The sequence below is a fragment of the Centropristis striata genome, chromosome 12, assembly GCF_030273125.1.
Source record: "Centropristis striata isolate RG_2023a ecotype Rhode Island chromosome 12, C.striata_1.0, whole genome shotgun sequence".
Lineage (NCBI taxonomy): Eukaryota > Metazoa > Chordata > Actinopteri > Perciformes > Serranidae > Centropristis > Centropristis striata.
Window position 1 is genome coordinate 3,840,078 of NC_081528.1, and position 13,860 is coordinate 3,853,937.

Consider the following 13,860-nt stretch of genomic DNA (forward strand, 5'->3'; position numbering starts at 1 on the left):
AGGCAGTCGCCTAGAGCGCCATCTGCTGGAGGGGCGCCGCCAGTCACCCCAGAAAAACAAAAAAAACAATAATAATTTCTGATGCCCATTGTCGCCCTCCCTTCGTGTTCTGTCTTTGAAAATAATAAATATTAGCAAAATAAAGACACAGATAAACAATGACATTTTTAACGTGACTCAGCACGTGGTGCTGAGTCACGTGACGTGTGGTCATTGCCTTGCCCCCCTTTAGGCGGTCAGACCGCTGTCACAGAGGTCATGTCAAGTGACAAACACGTTATGTTTTGATATATTTTGCATCATAAAGCAGCTGTCAAAGCTCTCCGGTGCGCAGTATCGAAAGACAAGAAAAGAGGAGGAGGAGAAGAAGTCCCAATAAAAAGGTAACGTTATGTCATCTTTTTTTAATGCCATTTTGTGCGAAGGTGTTTAATTTGTATTAGCTTGGTAGCTAGGTTGAAATAAAGCAACGCTAGCTTAACAGACATTTTTCGTGGGGTTTGCACTTTTATTGTCTCTCTTGTCTCGAACTTTGTTAGCGTCTCCAGCTGTGCTTCTTTGCGGATTTACTTGTAAGTTTATAATTCTATAGACAGACAGTTGTATTATATAGCCTGGTTGGCACCATGGGCAAACAAAAACGGGAGTTCCACCCTCCGTGAAACCTGCCCAGGGACTACAGGTGGAAAATAGCAATCTGCTAAAACCTGGCACAATGCATATTCTCTTGTACAAGATTAATTTCTTATTGTGGCCCTGGTTAAAGGTGACTAATACATGTCGCAGTACACTTTCAGTGACAGACTGGCAGCAGACCAGCACAGATATGCTGTCTGGTTCAGTTGGAATGAGTTCACAGGGAAGTTTTCACAGTTCAATTGTCATCATTTAATATCAAAGGACGATATCATGTTGAGCTGAGGATTCATTACATCCAAGGATTTTTATGGAAACTGTCAACAAATTCAATAAATAACAGAAATGAAAACAATCACAGCTGGAGTTACACGGTACTGACAATAGATCAAGCCATTCCTTAAGTCATAAATAAACATTCAATATTCATACAGACTTTTTTTTCAAAACAAAGAAAAAAATCAACTATTTGGTAACACTTTATATTAGGGAACACATATTCAACATTAATTAGTTGCTTATTAGCATGCAAATAAGTAACATATTGGCTCTTAATTAGTCATTATTAAGTAGTTATTAATACCTTATTCTGCATGGCCTTATTATACAACCAGTAAGACATTAACTAAGAGTTTTGTTGTATATGAGTTACAATCTTAATATGCTTTACTTTGTATGGACTTTATAATCTCTACATAGCGGTGAACGAAACCATGGAAACGGCAAATAGCCACCTTCTCCAGACCTGTGACCTGCTAAGTAGTAAGTAAGGAAGTTTCAACAACTTCCTTACTTACTACTAATAAGCAATAATTCTGAGGTTATTGAGGGAAAACTCTTAGTTAATGTCTTACTGGTTGTATAATAAGGCCATGCAGAATAAGGCAATAACCCTTTATAGGGCACTCATTGAAATACTTGCAAATTTCCGAATTTCAACCCGAGAGAATTTTGGAGGATATTAAATACAGCCAGAATGTGTAAAAAAAGGGAGGGGGGGTAATATTTTGAGAAACAAATTTGAGATTAAAGTGGTGAATCTGCAAGAAAAAAGTTGCTTTTTTTCCGCTTTAAATCTCGTAAATCTGCAACTTTTTTTTCTTGTACATTTGCTACTTTAATCTAGTAAATTTGCAACTTTTTTCTCGAAATATTACCTCAACTCTGTTTGTGCGACTGTTTCTTGCCAATTTTTTTTCTAAATTTGCAATTTTTACATTGGAGGTGAAGGTCACTTAAGTTAATATTATTATATTATTATCATACTGATCGGTCAGATGTCATGGTGTCTCTGTCTGTGATGTAGCCTGATCTTTGCTGATTAGCTGGAAGAAATCCATATGGTTCTATGACCAAACAGAGAGACATGGGGACCCAGTTTGATATCCACTGAAGTTACCAAATATGGTTCTTCGCCCCATAAAGGGTTAATAACTACTTAATAATGACTAATTAAGAGCCAATATGTTACTTATTTGCATACTAATAAGCAACTACTTAATGTTGAATACGTGTTCCCTAATATAAACTGTCACCAACTATTTTTGTCTATTACGTAGTTTTTAAAACAGCATTCGGAATAGGGAGCTAGAACATAGATTTATGTACAGTTTCTGGTAGATATTCACATTCTATCAAAATAATCCGTTGAAATTAAAGCCTTCAAATGTTGGTAGTAAAAAGGAGAGCAGAGCTGAACACCGACAGTCTGTCTGCTGCAACATTTTCAGTCTCCCACAGTGTTTTTTTCTGTGTCGGTCTACAGGTGTGTGCTGTAGAAGGCGGGGGCGGCGTAGCTCTGCGTCCCCAGCATGAAGGGCGACAGCACGTGGCTGGCGGTGAGGAAGGGCAGCTGCACCAGGCTGCCGGTGGGGCCGTGGTGGTGGCTGGCGTAGCCGGCGTGCATGGCCAGGTGCCCGTTGATGGGTGGAGACGGGCTGAGGGGGCTGAGGCCCCCCAGACCTCCTGGTCCTCCACCACCTCCTCCTCCTGCTCCTCCCGCGCCGGTGGGGGCGGAGGTGTCGGCCCCCGGGTTCTGTTTCTTCCACTTGGTCCGGCGGTTCTGGAACCAGATCTTGACCTGGGTCTCGGTGAGGGAGAGCGACAGCGCCAGGTTGAGGCGCTCGCACACCGACAGGTAGCGCGTGGACTTGAACTTGTTCTCCAGCGCCACCAGCTGCTCGTAGGTGAAGGCAGTCCGGGCCCTGCGGGGCTTCCCCGACTTGGAGTCCGAGCCGGAGCGCTTCCTCTTGGGTTTCCCCTGGGCGCCCCCGCCCCCGTTGGTCTGGCCGTCTGTGATCTGGCCCGTGGAGCCTCCTCCGGGGCTCTTGGTGTCCCTGCCGGGGTCCTGGTGGCTGTGTTGGCCCAGGTCTCTGTCTCCGTTGCTGGGCAGAGCGGAGCTGCTCTCCTCGCTGCTGTAGGGCCCGTCTGGGGCCTCGGAGTCTGGGGTCCCGGATCTGTGGTAGTCATCGTCATCCTGGCTTCTGTACACAAAGCCTTCCTCTGGAAACACACACACAACAGACACAAGGTCAGTTTAACATTCATTACATGATTACTATTTACTGCAGGAAGCAAGAACAATCAGGTGCATGTGTATGTGTTCTTGTCCTTCCTACATAGTGAGGACCGGAACACGTTTTTAACCAACAGAGTGAGGACATTTTTGCAAAGTGAGGACATTTCGGCCGGTCCTCACTTCTTTAAAGGCTTTTTTTGAGATTTCATACTTTGTTTTATGGTAAAGGTTACAATTAGGTTTATGTTCGGGTTAGGGTTGGGCATTTAGTTGTGATGGTGAAGGTTAGGTTAGGGGTTAGGGAATTCATTATTCCAATGAGGGCCCTCACAAAGATAGAAGTACAAGGATGTGTGTGTGTGTGTGTGTGTGTGTGTGTGTGTGTGTGTGTATGTGTGTGTGTGTGTTGGGCTGCAGTTCCTCTATTGGCCACTACATGCTGCTGGGCTCTAGAAAACTACTAACTTCACATATTGACTCACATATCAATCTGGAAATTGTCGGTTGGTTTTGAAAAGACGTTGCTGTCGCTAACTGTGCACAACGTCAGCAGCTGATCATAAACATAGTGATGGTGAATTAACCGGCATCACTAACTGTGCACAGAGTGTCTGGTGCTTGTTGTAAACAAACAGAGATCGCTAAGTGAACACCTCCTGCAGCAGCAGCACATACACACTGTACTGCTACAGAGCTAACTGTAGCTAACTGCCGCTAACGGCGGCTCTTCTTAACAAGCCGGCGGCGTTAGCAGCTCGTTAAGAAGAGTAAGAAGGAGTCGCTGGATTTGTCTCCAGTTGCTTTTTTGAAAAATAGTCCCTACGGGGGTCTGAAAAGTCGTTAAATATAGCAACAAAGTCGCTAAGTTGGCAACACTGCTTCACCGGCTTTTACAAATGGCCCGTGTTGTGCTGTGGAGTACTACGTCACATCCTGCTTAGCGTTCTATCCAATCAGCAACCAGGCTTTTTTCAGGGGAGAAAAAAGGTCCCAACAAAAGTCCGCTCCAAACGGCTCATATTCAAATTAGGGGCATTTCAGCGAGTGAGACCCGCCTCTTTCTGGGTATTGGGCTGTAGTGGAAACAGCCCAATAGTTTTTTGAAGTGGGGGTTGTATGAGGTACTGACCGATAGTCGATGTATTACCTGCAGTGGATGATGGTCTGTGCGTTCCCAGTTTGGAGAACCAGACGGCGTTCCAGGCAGGAAATGAATGAATGAATGTATAGCTGCAGATGAGGACTGACACTAGACGTATTTTAACCATCTAAACAAAGGCCCACCCTAAAAATATTATACCCATTTATGTGAACACTGTATTAATGATACGTCCACTGATTTTGTAACAGTTTTTAACAGTAACTGCTTTTCCTCAACAAATATCAGTGGACACATTCTAAATAAAGTGGGCCTTTGTTTACATGGTTATAATATGTTTGTCCTCGTCTGCAGTTATACCTTCATTCGTTTCCTGCCTGGAGCGTCTCCTGGTTCTCCAAATTTGGAACGTCATCTACTGCAGGTTATACATCGACTATGGGTCAGTACCTGTAAAAAGGTTGTCTGTTTGTCGAAATTACAGTAAAACACAGTCAAATTGCATTGGAAATAAGATGTAAAATTTAAGCAACCCGCTTAAAAAATCTGAATGATCCCTTCATAGAGACAAGCGCTGAGACGGATCACTCAGACAGAGGTCAATTCAGGTATGAGATAATAGTGTGCTTCATGAAAGTTAAAGCAGGTAAAACAAACACGCCCCCCTTAGAAAGAGCTCCCTACAACACAGTGCCTTGTAGAGTTCTGCCTCCAGGTGTCTGCATATACAGCATAATATCTCAATATGTTGTGTGGCAACATTATATTGATTCATGGCTGTCAAATATTGATATTTAGCGTTCAGATGGTCGGGTGGCTGTAGCAGGCTCACTTTTAGAAATATACTGGTACTCTATAGGTGCCAGGTAGTGGTGGACCGATACGGGTTTTTTAAGGCCGATGCCTATTATTTTCACACCAGTCTCAACCGATCCCTGATATGTGCTGCCGATTTTTTTGGGCAGATTCTTGAAGCAGATACTGCCTTTTCTCCCTCCACCTCACCTATTATACTGTTATGAGATTTAATTTAAATGTCTAATCACTTAAATTGTATCTTTTTTTTTTTTTAATGTTAAATCTCGACCTCAAATGTAACTTAAGCTGTCAGCTAAATGTAGTGTAGTAAAATGTATAATATTTGCATAAAACTGTGGTGGAGTTGAAGTATAAAGTTACATAAAGTGGAAATACTTAACCCATAAGAACCTATGGTGACACCATGTAACAAACACTTTAAATCTTCTATAATCTCTCATATTCAGCTTTATTCTTCACATTAACTCATTAAATCCCTAAGTGATGTATACTCAACACCCTGGTGTGGTGGTCATGTGACTTTGACAGGAAGTGACTTCTCCAAAATGTGGCTGTGACTGGAAACAGAAATGTGAAAAAGTAGCTAATTTCAAAAAGCTTATTTTTTGTTAGGAGGCTAAGTGTAAACCCATTTAACAATTCTAATCTGTTAATAGTTTGTCCTGTATTACATTTAACTTGTTCTGAACATATTTCCCAAAAAAATTAAAGTCACAATTTTGATATATGTTATGGAGATGCAAACAAAATGGTTATTTGTTTTTATTTATTATTGATTTATTATTATTTTGTTACTTAAAATCAAATCTGAAAAATAATTTATTGTTATACAGCACTATTGATGTCACAATTTTGATAAATGTTGTGGGGATGCAAAGAAAAAAAGCAAATTTTTGTTTCTGTGAGCAGAAAATGTGTCTAGTTTTTTAAAATTTTAAAATAAGAATTATCATAAACATAAATACCAGAAACGCCCAATGTAACGTTTATGTCACATCACAGATCTTTGACATTTAGGGGTAAAAATGTTTTTAAAACATCATAAATGTGTTCTCTGTGGTCATTTTCCTTTAAGGATTACTGGGTCTGGGTTCTTATGGGTTAAGTAAAGTACAAGTACCTCAAAATTGTACCCAAGTACAGTACTTAATAAATGTTACTTTTCTACCACTGGCGATAACCAAACCCAGGTATCAGTTTAGTTACTGCACCCTTTTAAAAAGCAAGTTAACAAGACAACCTATCATATAAAAATACAAGTAATACTAGTAAAATATAAATGAATAGTTGATATGAAAGAGGCCTGTTCTTGCTTCATGTCTAATTAGATCATTTAAACACAAATCATTCTCACTTCCAGAGGAACTAATCACACAATTAGTGAAAATATCAGCGTCTGGGAGTTATCAGCCAAACATTTGGAGCTCGTCCAGTTGGCAGCAGAATCATATAATTAGTAGAAGGACTGTAAAGTGAAATCTGAGTCTGAGGCTCACAGCTCTTTGTGTGGAATCCAGCGTGTCTGCTGAGGTATTTTTATATATATATAATAAAGAACTACAATCATAATGAGTAAAAATGCAGGAGACATGGTTACGCCCTAATCATTATTCTTTGGTTTATTACCAATCAGATTTGAGTCACTGTAAATGTAAAATGAATTACAGCAAACTCATTTTTTCCATTTTTTTAATCACAAAAAGAGAAATTAATTTTTAAAAATCACTCAAACTATAACATTAACATATTGTAGCTGCAGCTTTAATATAAAATATATAAAAAAACATTTTCTCACTAAATCTACAATTTTTTAGGGTTTTTTTTCGATCTCAAAAAAAAAATTTGCTTGCTCTTTGTGGCGTCACATACTTTATGACGACAATACAAAAATAAAAATATGAATGTATAAAACTTTGCTGAAATGAAAAAAAAATCCCTTATTTCAAGGTGAGAAAATTATTGCAGAAAGAATACACAACACATTCATTTTTTTAGCTGAAAAATAAATTATCACGTTTGTAAACCACGTTTCATTTTTAGGCTATTATTCATTTTTTTTGGCTGGTCATATATTTAAATTATTATAAAGTCGTTAAAAATGTTACTTTTTCTATTTATATATTATTTGAATCAGAATCGTCTCGTCTGGATTTTATAAAAGCCTCCAATTGGTTCATAGTGAAATATTTATGAATATTATCTGGCAAAATGCATTCAAAAATCCTCATAGGATCAGAGTTATTTTGTAAAGGTTTTATTTAAAGTATAATTCTCAACATGAGTTTTATTTTAAACAGTGGTGTAGGGATAATAATGTACAGGCTCCTTTTTAATTTCCTGAACACGTAATTTCCGCTTATTGTGTTATTAATTAGTCAAATAAATAAACATTTGTAAATTTTGGTTGCATTGTAAAGTTAACTTAAACCTTTTCTTTCTTTCTTTCTTTCTTTCTTTGTTTCTTTTTTTATATATATATGGAGGAATTAGGAATTACTTTACAATACTTTACAATAACCGTCTAAATGATGTTTATAGATGGTTTATAAACCAATTATTAACCATTTACAAAGTGCCATACATATTTAATCTTTAAATGTTTTCAAAAAGGTTTCTAAAAGGTATATGAATCATTTCAATATCATTAACATACTTAATATAGTGTTAAATGTTTTCTAATGAGAGCAAAACTATTAATAAACTAATAATTATAATGTAATTGTTTGTTAATGGTAAAGTAACTATCAACTTAAATTAATATACCATCTATTTGCCATTTATAAATGATAGTTCAACATTAATAAATGATCCATTTACCATTCTAAATGGCCTATATATGGTTTATAAATAATGATTAAACTTTAATAAACTCTGTTTATCATTTATAAATGATGGTTATTGTAAAGTGTTACTGGAATTATTAATAATAAGCTACCAGAGGCCATAAAATAAAATAAAATGCAAGCTAAAGATTTGTGCTGTGGGTGGAAGAGAAAAGAAAAATGCATGAAATATGAAATATGAAAACAAAAACAAAAACAAAACATCATAAAACTGAACAAAACGGGTTTGAATAGAAGCACACACACACACACACAACCAGACTGCTGTTTGAAACAGATATTAACCAATCAATAATTCCGATCACACACACACACACACACACACACACACACTCGCACGCACACGCACGCACACACTTGCACGCGTGCACGTGCGCGTACACATAGCTACACACACGAACCGTGGCCAATTGCCTCTTTTTTTTTTTAAACGGAGCGTCAATTAAAGGCGACGTGTTTCTCTTTTTTCTAACTCTTTCCGGCCGACAGATTTCCTTTTTTATTTTAGACTTGTGGTGGTTAAAAACTCCGCTAAACACGCTTCTTTTTGCGACACGTTATTGATATTTCGGCCTGTTTTATTATTTATAAGATTATTCTAACATCCGGTATTAAACACGGGTTTCTATCTATCGGACACATTACAGGATTTTTAACCCTCTAAAGCCTGAACCATGAAATAATTGCCAGAAAAATCTAAATTTTCTAAACTGGAACATTATTGCAATGCAATATCGATTTGCATATATGAATTCTAATTTGCATCATATTTGGTCTTTTTGTGCAATTTGTTGCTCACAGTTTGTTTTTCTTGGACTAACAAAAACATATAAAACCTAATATTTTAACCAATTAAAACTTTGACTTTCCTTTTAACATTTTTCTCAAACATAGGCTACAAAATATTTTTTCCATATAACACAACATCAAACATCTGCTGATATGACGTTTTCATGCAGCAATGACAGATTAAGCAAATTATTTGGGCAACATCTGGTGTTGTTGTGCAATTTGTTGCTCAGTTTTGGTTTTTTTATTTAACACATTTATACATCAGGTTTTTCAGGAGAAGAAATATCACACTGATGATGTAGAGGTCTCAAAACCTCGTGTATCAAATATGACACACTTTGCTTTATAGGATTAAACGAGCCCATATTAAAAAAAAAAATCCAATATATAGACATATACACACACAAAAAGTTTCGGAAAGAATTAACCCGTTAACCCTTTGATACACAACATGGTCTAAAGTCACCCGACTAAGTTTTTATATTCTTTGAAATAATTAATTTCATCTTCAGTTTTCCAGGTTTTCCTCAATTAACTTGTTTTTGATCATCATACGTCCTAATTTTTTGTTTTCATTTCTTACTTTTTGGATAAAACCCCTTTTTTTAACAAGGTCATTTTTGACCCATGTAAACTTGATGTAATAATACAAAAATTATTTTTCATCATAAAGTATGAAAGAAAAAATGGATATAATGATCTGTTGTAATAACATAAAAAAATACATTCAAACACACAGCAGCAATAAATAACATGGGAAATAAATGCGGGTCATTTTTGACCCATTTTAGGCATTAAAATGTGTTTATATGTTGTGCATCAAAGGGTTAAAAAGAGTGTGTTCAAGTATAAAATTAGACAAAAATTTCAACATTTGTGTCAAAATGACATAAATGCACATAGAGAAGAAAAAAAGAAAGACGCTATTTTCCTAAAGAGAGGTTAGAAAGCGGCTCAAAATGATCAAATTAACACAAAAACATAGATTTAGTGAAACTTAAACTACTTCTAAAAGGACTAAATTAAAGTAGCATCAATAAATAGAAGTTTTCTGTTTAAACTGTGATAAAATAAACCCCCAGTAACAGTGAAGATAAAGCCCAGAGGCCAGAGTTGAAGAGGTTAATACTCACTGCTCTGGTATTCCTCCGCGCCGTAGCAGCCCTTGCTGGGCTCCAGGCCGGGCTCCCGCTCCCCGGCGCCTCCTCTCCGGTTCTCCGCTCCGTACGCGCTCTCCGCCCGGTGGCTCCCGTGCTGCTGCTGCGGTCTCCGGTTGCTCGTGAACTTGTTGGGGTCCAGGATGTCCAGCACGGAGAAAGAGGTGGTCCGGTGCCCGGTAGGGCCCTGGAGAAGATCATGGGAATTATTCATTCACACAATTTTACTCGTTTATTATTTATTATTCATTATTATAAGCTGAAGTTCCGTTATGAGAATATGATTGATGCAGTTTCAAACAGTTTCTATTGTAAAAATATTTTCCCACACACTCGTTTAACCCTTTGATGCACAACATGGGTCAAAAATCACACGCATTCATTTCCCATGTTATTTAATGCTTGCTGTGTGTTTGAATATCTTTTTTTATTTTATTACAACAGATCATTATATCCATTTTTCCTATGAAGAAAAATAGTTTTTGTATTATTACATCAAGTTTGGGTCAAAAATGACCTTGTAAATTAGAAGCGTGGTGTTAAAAAAAGGGTTTTTTATCCAAAAAAGTAAGAAATGAAAAGAAAAAATTAGGACGTGTGATGATCAAAAAGTTAATAAAGCTACGAAGCCTATTAATTAGCGTGATATCTTTATGATTATTGGTATCCATTAAAGCCAACACGATTATTTAAATGAAAAAAATATCATATTAAAAATAAAATATAGTCACTCCAGCATAACAAACTAAGGAGAAAGCAACCATTCGTATTTACTTTGTACATTTAGTGATCAGCACTTGCACTTTACATTTGTATTTTTAATGAATATACTGTGTAGGTATACGTGTATATTAATGTATGTATATTTTTATTTATTTATTTGTATTTTTAATCATCATTTCACATGTATGTAATAATATAATAAGAGGACCAAGGGTCTGGGAGAAGGGAGGATTGTTCATTTATGTTCATAAAATGTTAGAAAAGAAAAGAAATTATATTCCTAAATGCAGTTTAAGTCTGTGTCTAGCATTTGATAAACGTTATAAGAAGAAAAATATATAGCAATTATATATATAATATCAAATATAATAGCAACAATAATACACAAGTTGTAATAAATGCCCTACAATAGGTGAAATAAGTGTCATAAATAGGGTTAAAGTGTTGGATCAGACTGTGATCTGCAGCCAGACTCATCACAGCCACTAAAGCGGACAGTGAAGTGTATTCACAGAGCAAACAGACCAACATGAAGCACAAATCAACGAGATTTCCTGCTTCCAATATGTAGCGGTCAATAGGCTATCACAAGGAAACGAATCAATCCACTTTTTACTCATATAGCCGGTTTAGGACTAGTGGAGAAGGAACAGCAGGCTTTTATTTTGGTATTTTCTGCATGAAAGTGTAAAAGAAACATTTCCTTTTTTTACAGATTACTAAAAGAAACAATATGCTTTCCATAAAATCCCCCAATCCTCGTATGAGTTTGACCCTACACGCCGTGTTTACTATATGATATAGATATGTACACTGAATTTATATCCCGAAGATTTATGTGAAGCCCAAAAGGTGTCCAAGTGTGTGAGGCAGATAAAAGATGGTGCGGTGGCTCAGCGTGGCTTCCCCCTGCACTACATCCTGATTAGGATCATTCATTTATTAATGAGGCCAGTCTGGAGCATGTCGACATGAATAATCCCACATTAATAATATTATAATTCTCTTGAAATAATCCGAAGGAGCACGCCGGGGAGCACCCAGGGGCCTATTAACATCAGATGATAAGAATAATCACACAATACCATGATCAGAGGTGTGATTAAGAGGAATGAGCCTTTATTTAAGATACGGGAGGCTTCATAATAAACCTCATAATTAAATGTAATCCAAGGATACACATAGGAGGGATTTATTTCTATAACTAATAGGCCTACTAATAGGAAAAAAATGTTTGTTTTATTAAATTTAAACTGGAAATGTCCTTTTATCTGATAAATTAGGCGGAAAAACAACGATTTCATGCATTCAATTCAGATTAAAATAGGCCACATGTTTCTAAAAAATGTGCATGTTTTTTTTTTCTCATTCATTCAGTTTTTTATGGATTCAAGCGCTTCCAGTTTGCAGCCAGAAGTCCATTTACGGAAACGCATTTGATTGTATCTATATACTTTATTTTTATTGTTTCCTATCACATTACCGCAGCAAATTGGCAGTTAATTTTTTATTGCTATTATCTTAATTAAGGCCTCGTGTCTGCCCAAACGTGCCACACAGGCCAAACACGAGACGGTTTTTACTACCAACAATATCATCAACCTCATAAAAAACAACAACAAATAAATAAACAACCTAAATATCACTCCAATCGCCTTCTTTTTTCCTCACTCTTTTTTTATATTTATCACTGTGATGACGCTGCAGTACTTACTACTTTTAATGCCAACCTTGTCTCCAAAATTGATGTTTATTTTTGCGCATAATTACCGTAATTACTTGCTCTGTTCAGTGAACCAAAAATGATGTATTTTGACTCTTTTTTCACTCTACTGTAATTTAACATTGGGACTATTTGCTGCACTTCCCTTTTAGAGAAAAAGCTGAAGTTTGGCCCCATGCACCTACCTGCTGTGGCGGAACTAGAACCGGGTTCGTCGGCGGAGGTTCCGAGTGGTTCTCCCCGGCCTGAGCGTCTCTTCCTCCCGCCACGGCGCTGGAAAAGAGCCGCTTCTCCCCCGCGGCTCCCCCTCCGTCCAGCATGTCTCTGTCGCTGTCCGGGCCCACCACAGTCTGGACCCCCGCGTCCCCGCCGCCGGGCGCCGGTACCGCTCTGTCCCGGCTCACCAGGGGCTGGACCGAGTCCGCCACCACGGGCCCTGCTGCGGCTCTGTCCCGGCTGATCACGGTCTGGACCCCGTCCGCTCCGGGCCCCGGCACCGCTCTGTCCCGGTTCATCACTCTGTCTCTCCCTGTCCCATAGGCTACAATAAGAATCCGGGTTATTTTTAAAAAGCTGGAGCGTTAAAAAACGTAACAAATAGACGTTTTTAAAGCGATTTCTTCAGAAAATAAATAAGTTCACAGCAGAGGCCGGATCATGAGTCCCGTCAACATCCAGAGAGATGATGATGATGATGATGATGATGGTGGTGGTGGTCCGTGCCCGGTAAAGTTTTCCATGGAGTGATGTGCACAGATGTAGCGCGTCAAACGGATCCCGTTAAAGTTTAAACTCTTCTTCTTCTTGGTCTTCTTCCCTCCGGTTCTCCTCCCGTCATCCTCCGCGTCCACCGCGGCAACACAACGTCTCCGGTGATCTAGTGTCTGTCTGTCTTGTACGGCGCCGTTATCCCGTGTCGGCACACACACACAAACACACACAAACAGCTCCGCGTCCCGACCTCCAGCCCCGCGCGCTCCGTCTGGTCACCGGTGGGCGCGCGCTCTGGATGCCTGACAGGAGACAGGAGTCTCTCTAATAGTTAAAACTCTCTCTCTCTCTCTCTCTCTCTCTCTTACTCTCTCTCTCCTCCTTTTCTCTCTCTCTCTGTACTCTCTGTCTCTCTTTCCCTATTAGTTAAGAAGCTCTCTCTCTCTCCTCCCCTTCTTCTCTCTCTCTCGCTCTCTCTCTCTCCCTCCCCATTAGTTAAGAGAAGCCCCCTCTCTCCTCCTTCTCTCTCTCTCTCTCTCTCTCTCTCTCTCTCTCTAGCTCTCTCTCTCTCTTTCTATACTCTCTCTCTCTCTGTACTCTCTCTCTCTCTCCTCCTTTTTTCTCTCTCCTCCCTTTCTTCTCTCTCTCTAGCTCTCTCTCTCTCTTTCTATACTCTCTCTCTTTCTCTCTCTCTCTCTCTCTCTCTCTCTCTCTCTCTCTCTCCCAGCTCTCAACGCCTTTTTTGGCTTTTAGCTGGCCCCTCAGGACCCAAGTATCATATACTCACGTGTGTGTCTGTGTGTGTGTGTGTGTGTCGTCTCCCTCCTTATTTATGCATT

The 13,860-nt window shown here is 38.6% G+C and overlaps 1 protein-coding gene across 1 annotated transcript; it reads right to left on the bottom strand.

The window, feature by feature from the left end:
- Positions 1-2,395: 2,395 nt before the first annotated feature.
- On the bottom strand, positions 2,396-12,825 carry nkx1.2lb (NK1 transcription factor related 2-like,b). The gene is made up of 3 exons (XM_059346851.1): positions 12,496-12,825; positions 9,841-10,051; positions 2,396-3,138 (listed from the first exon to the last, which is right to left on the bottom strand). The coding sequence occupies exons 1-3, from the start codon at positions 12,823-12,825 to the stop codon at positions 2,396-2,398; spliced, it is 1,284 nt and encodes a 427-aa protein (XP_059202834.1).
- Between the last annotated feature and the right edge of the window lie 1,035 nt (positions 12,826-13,860).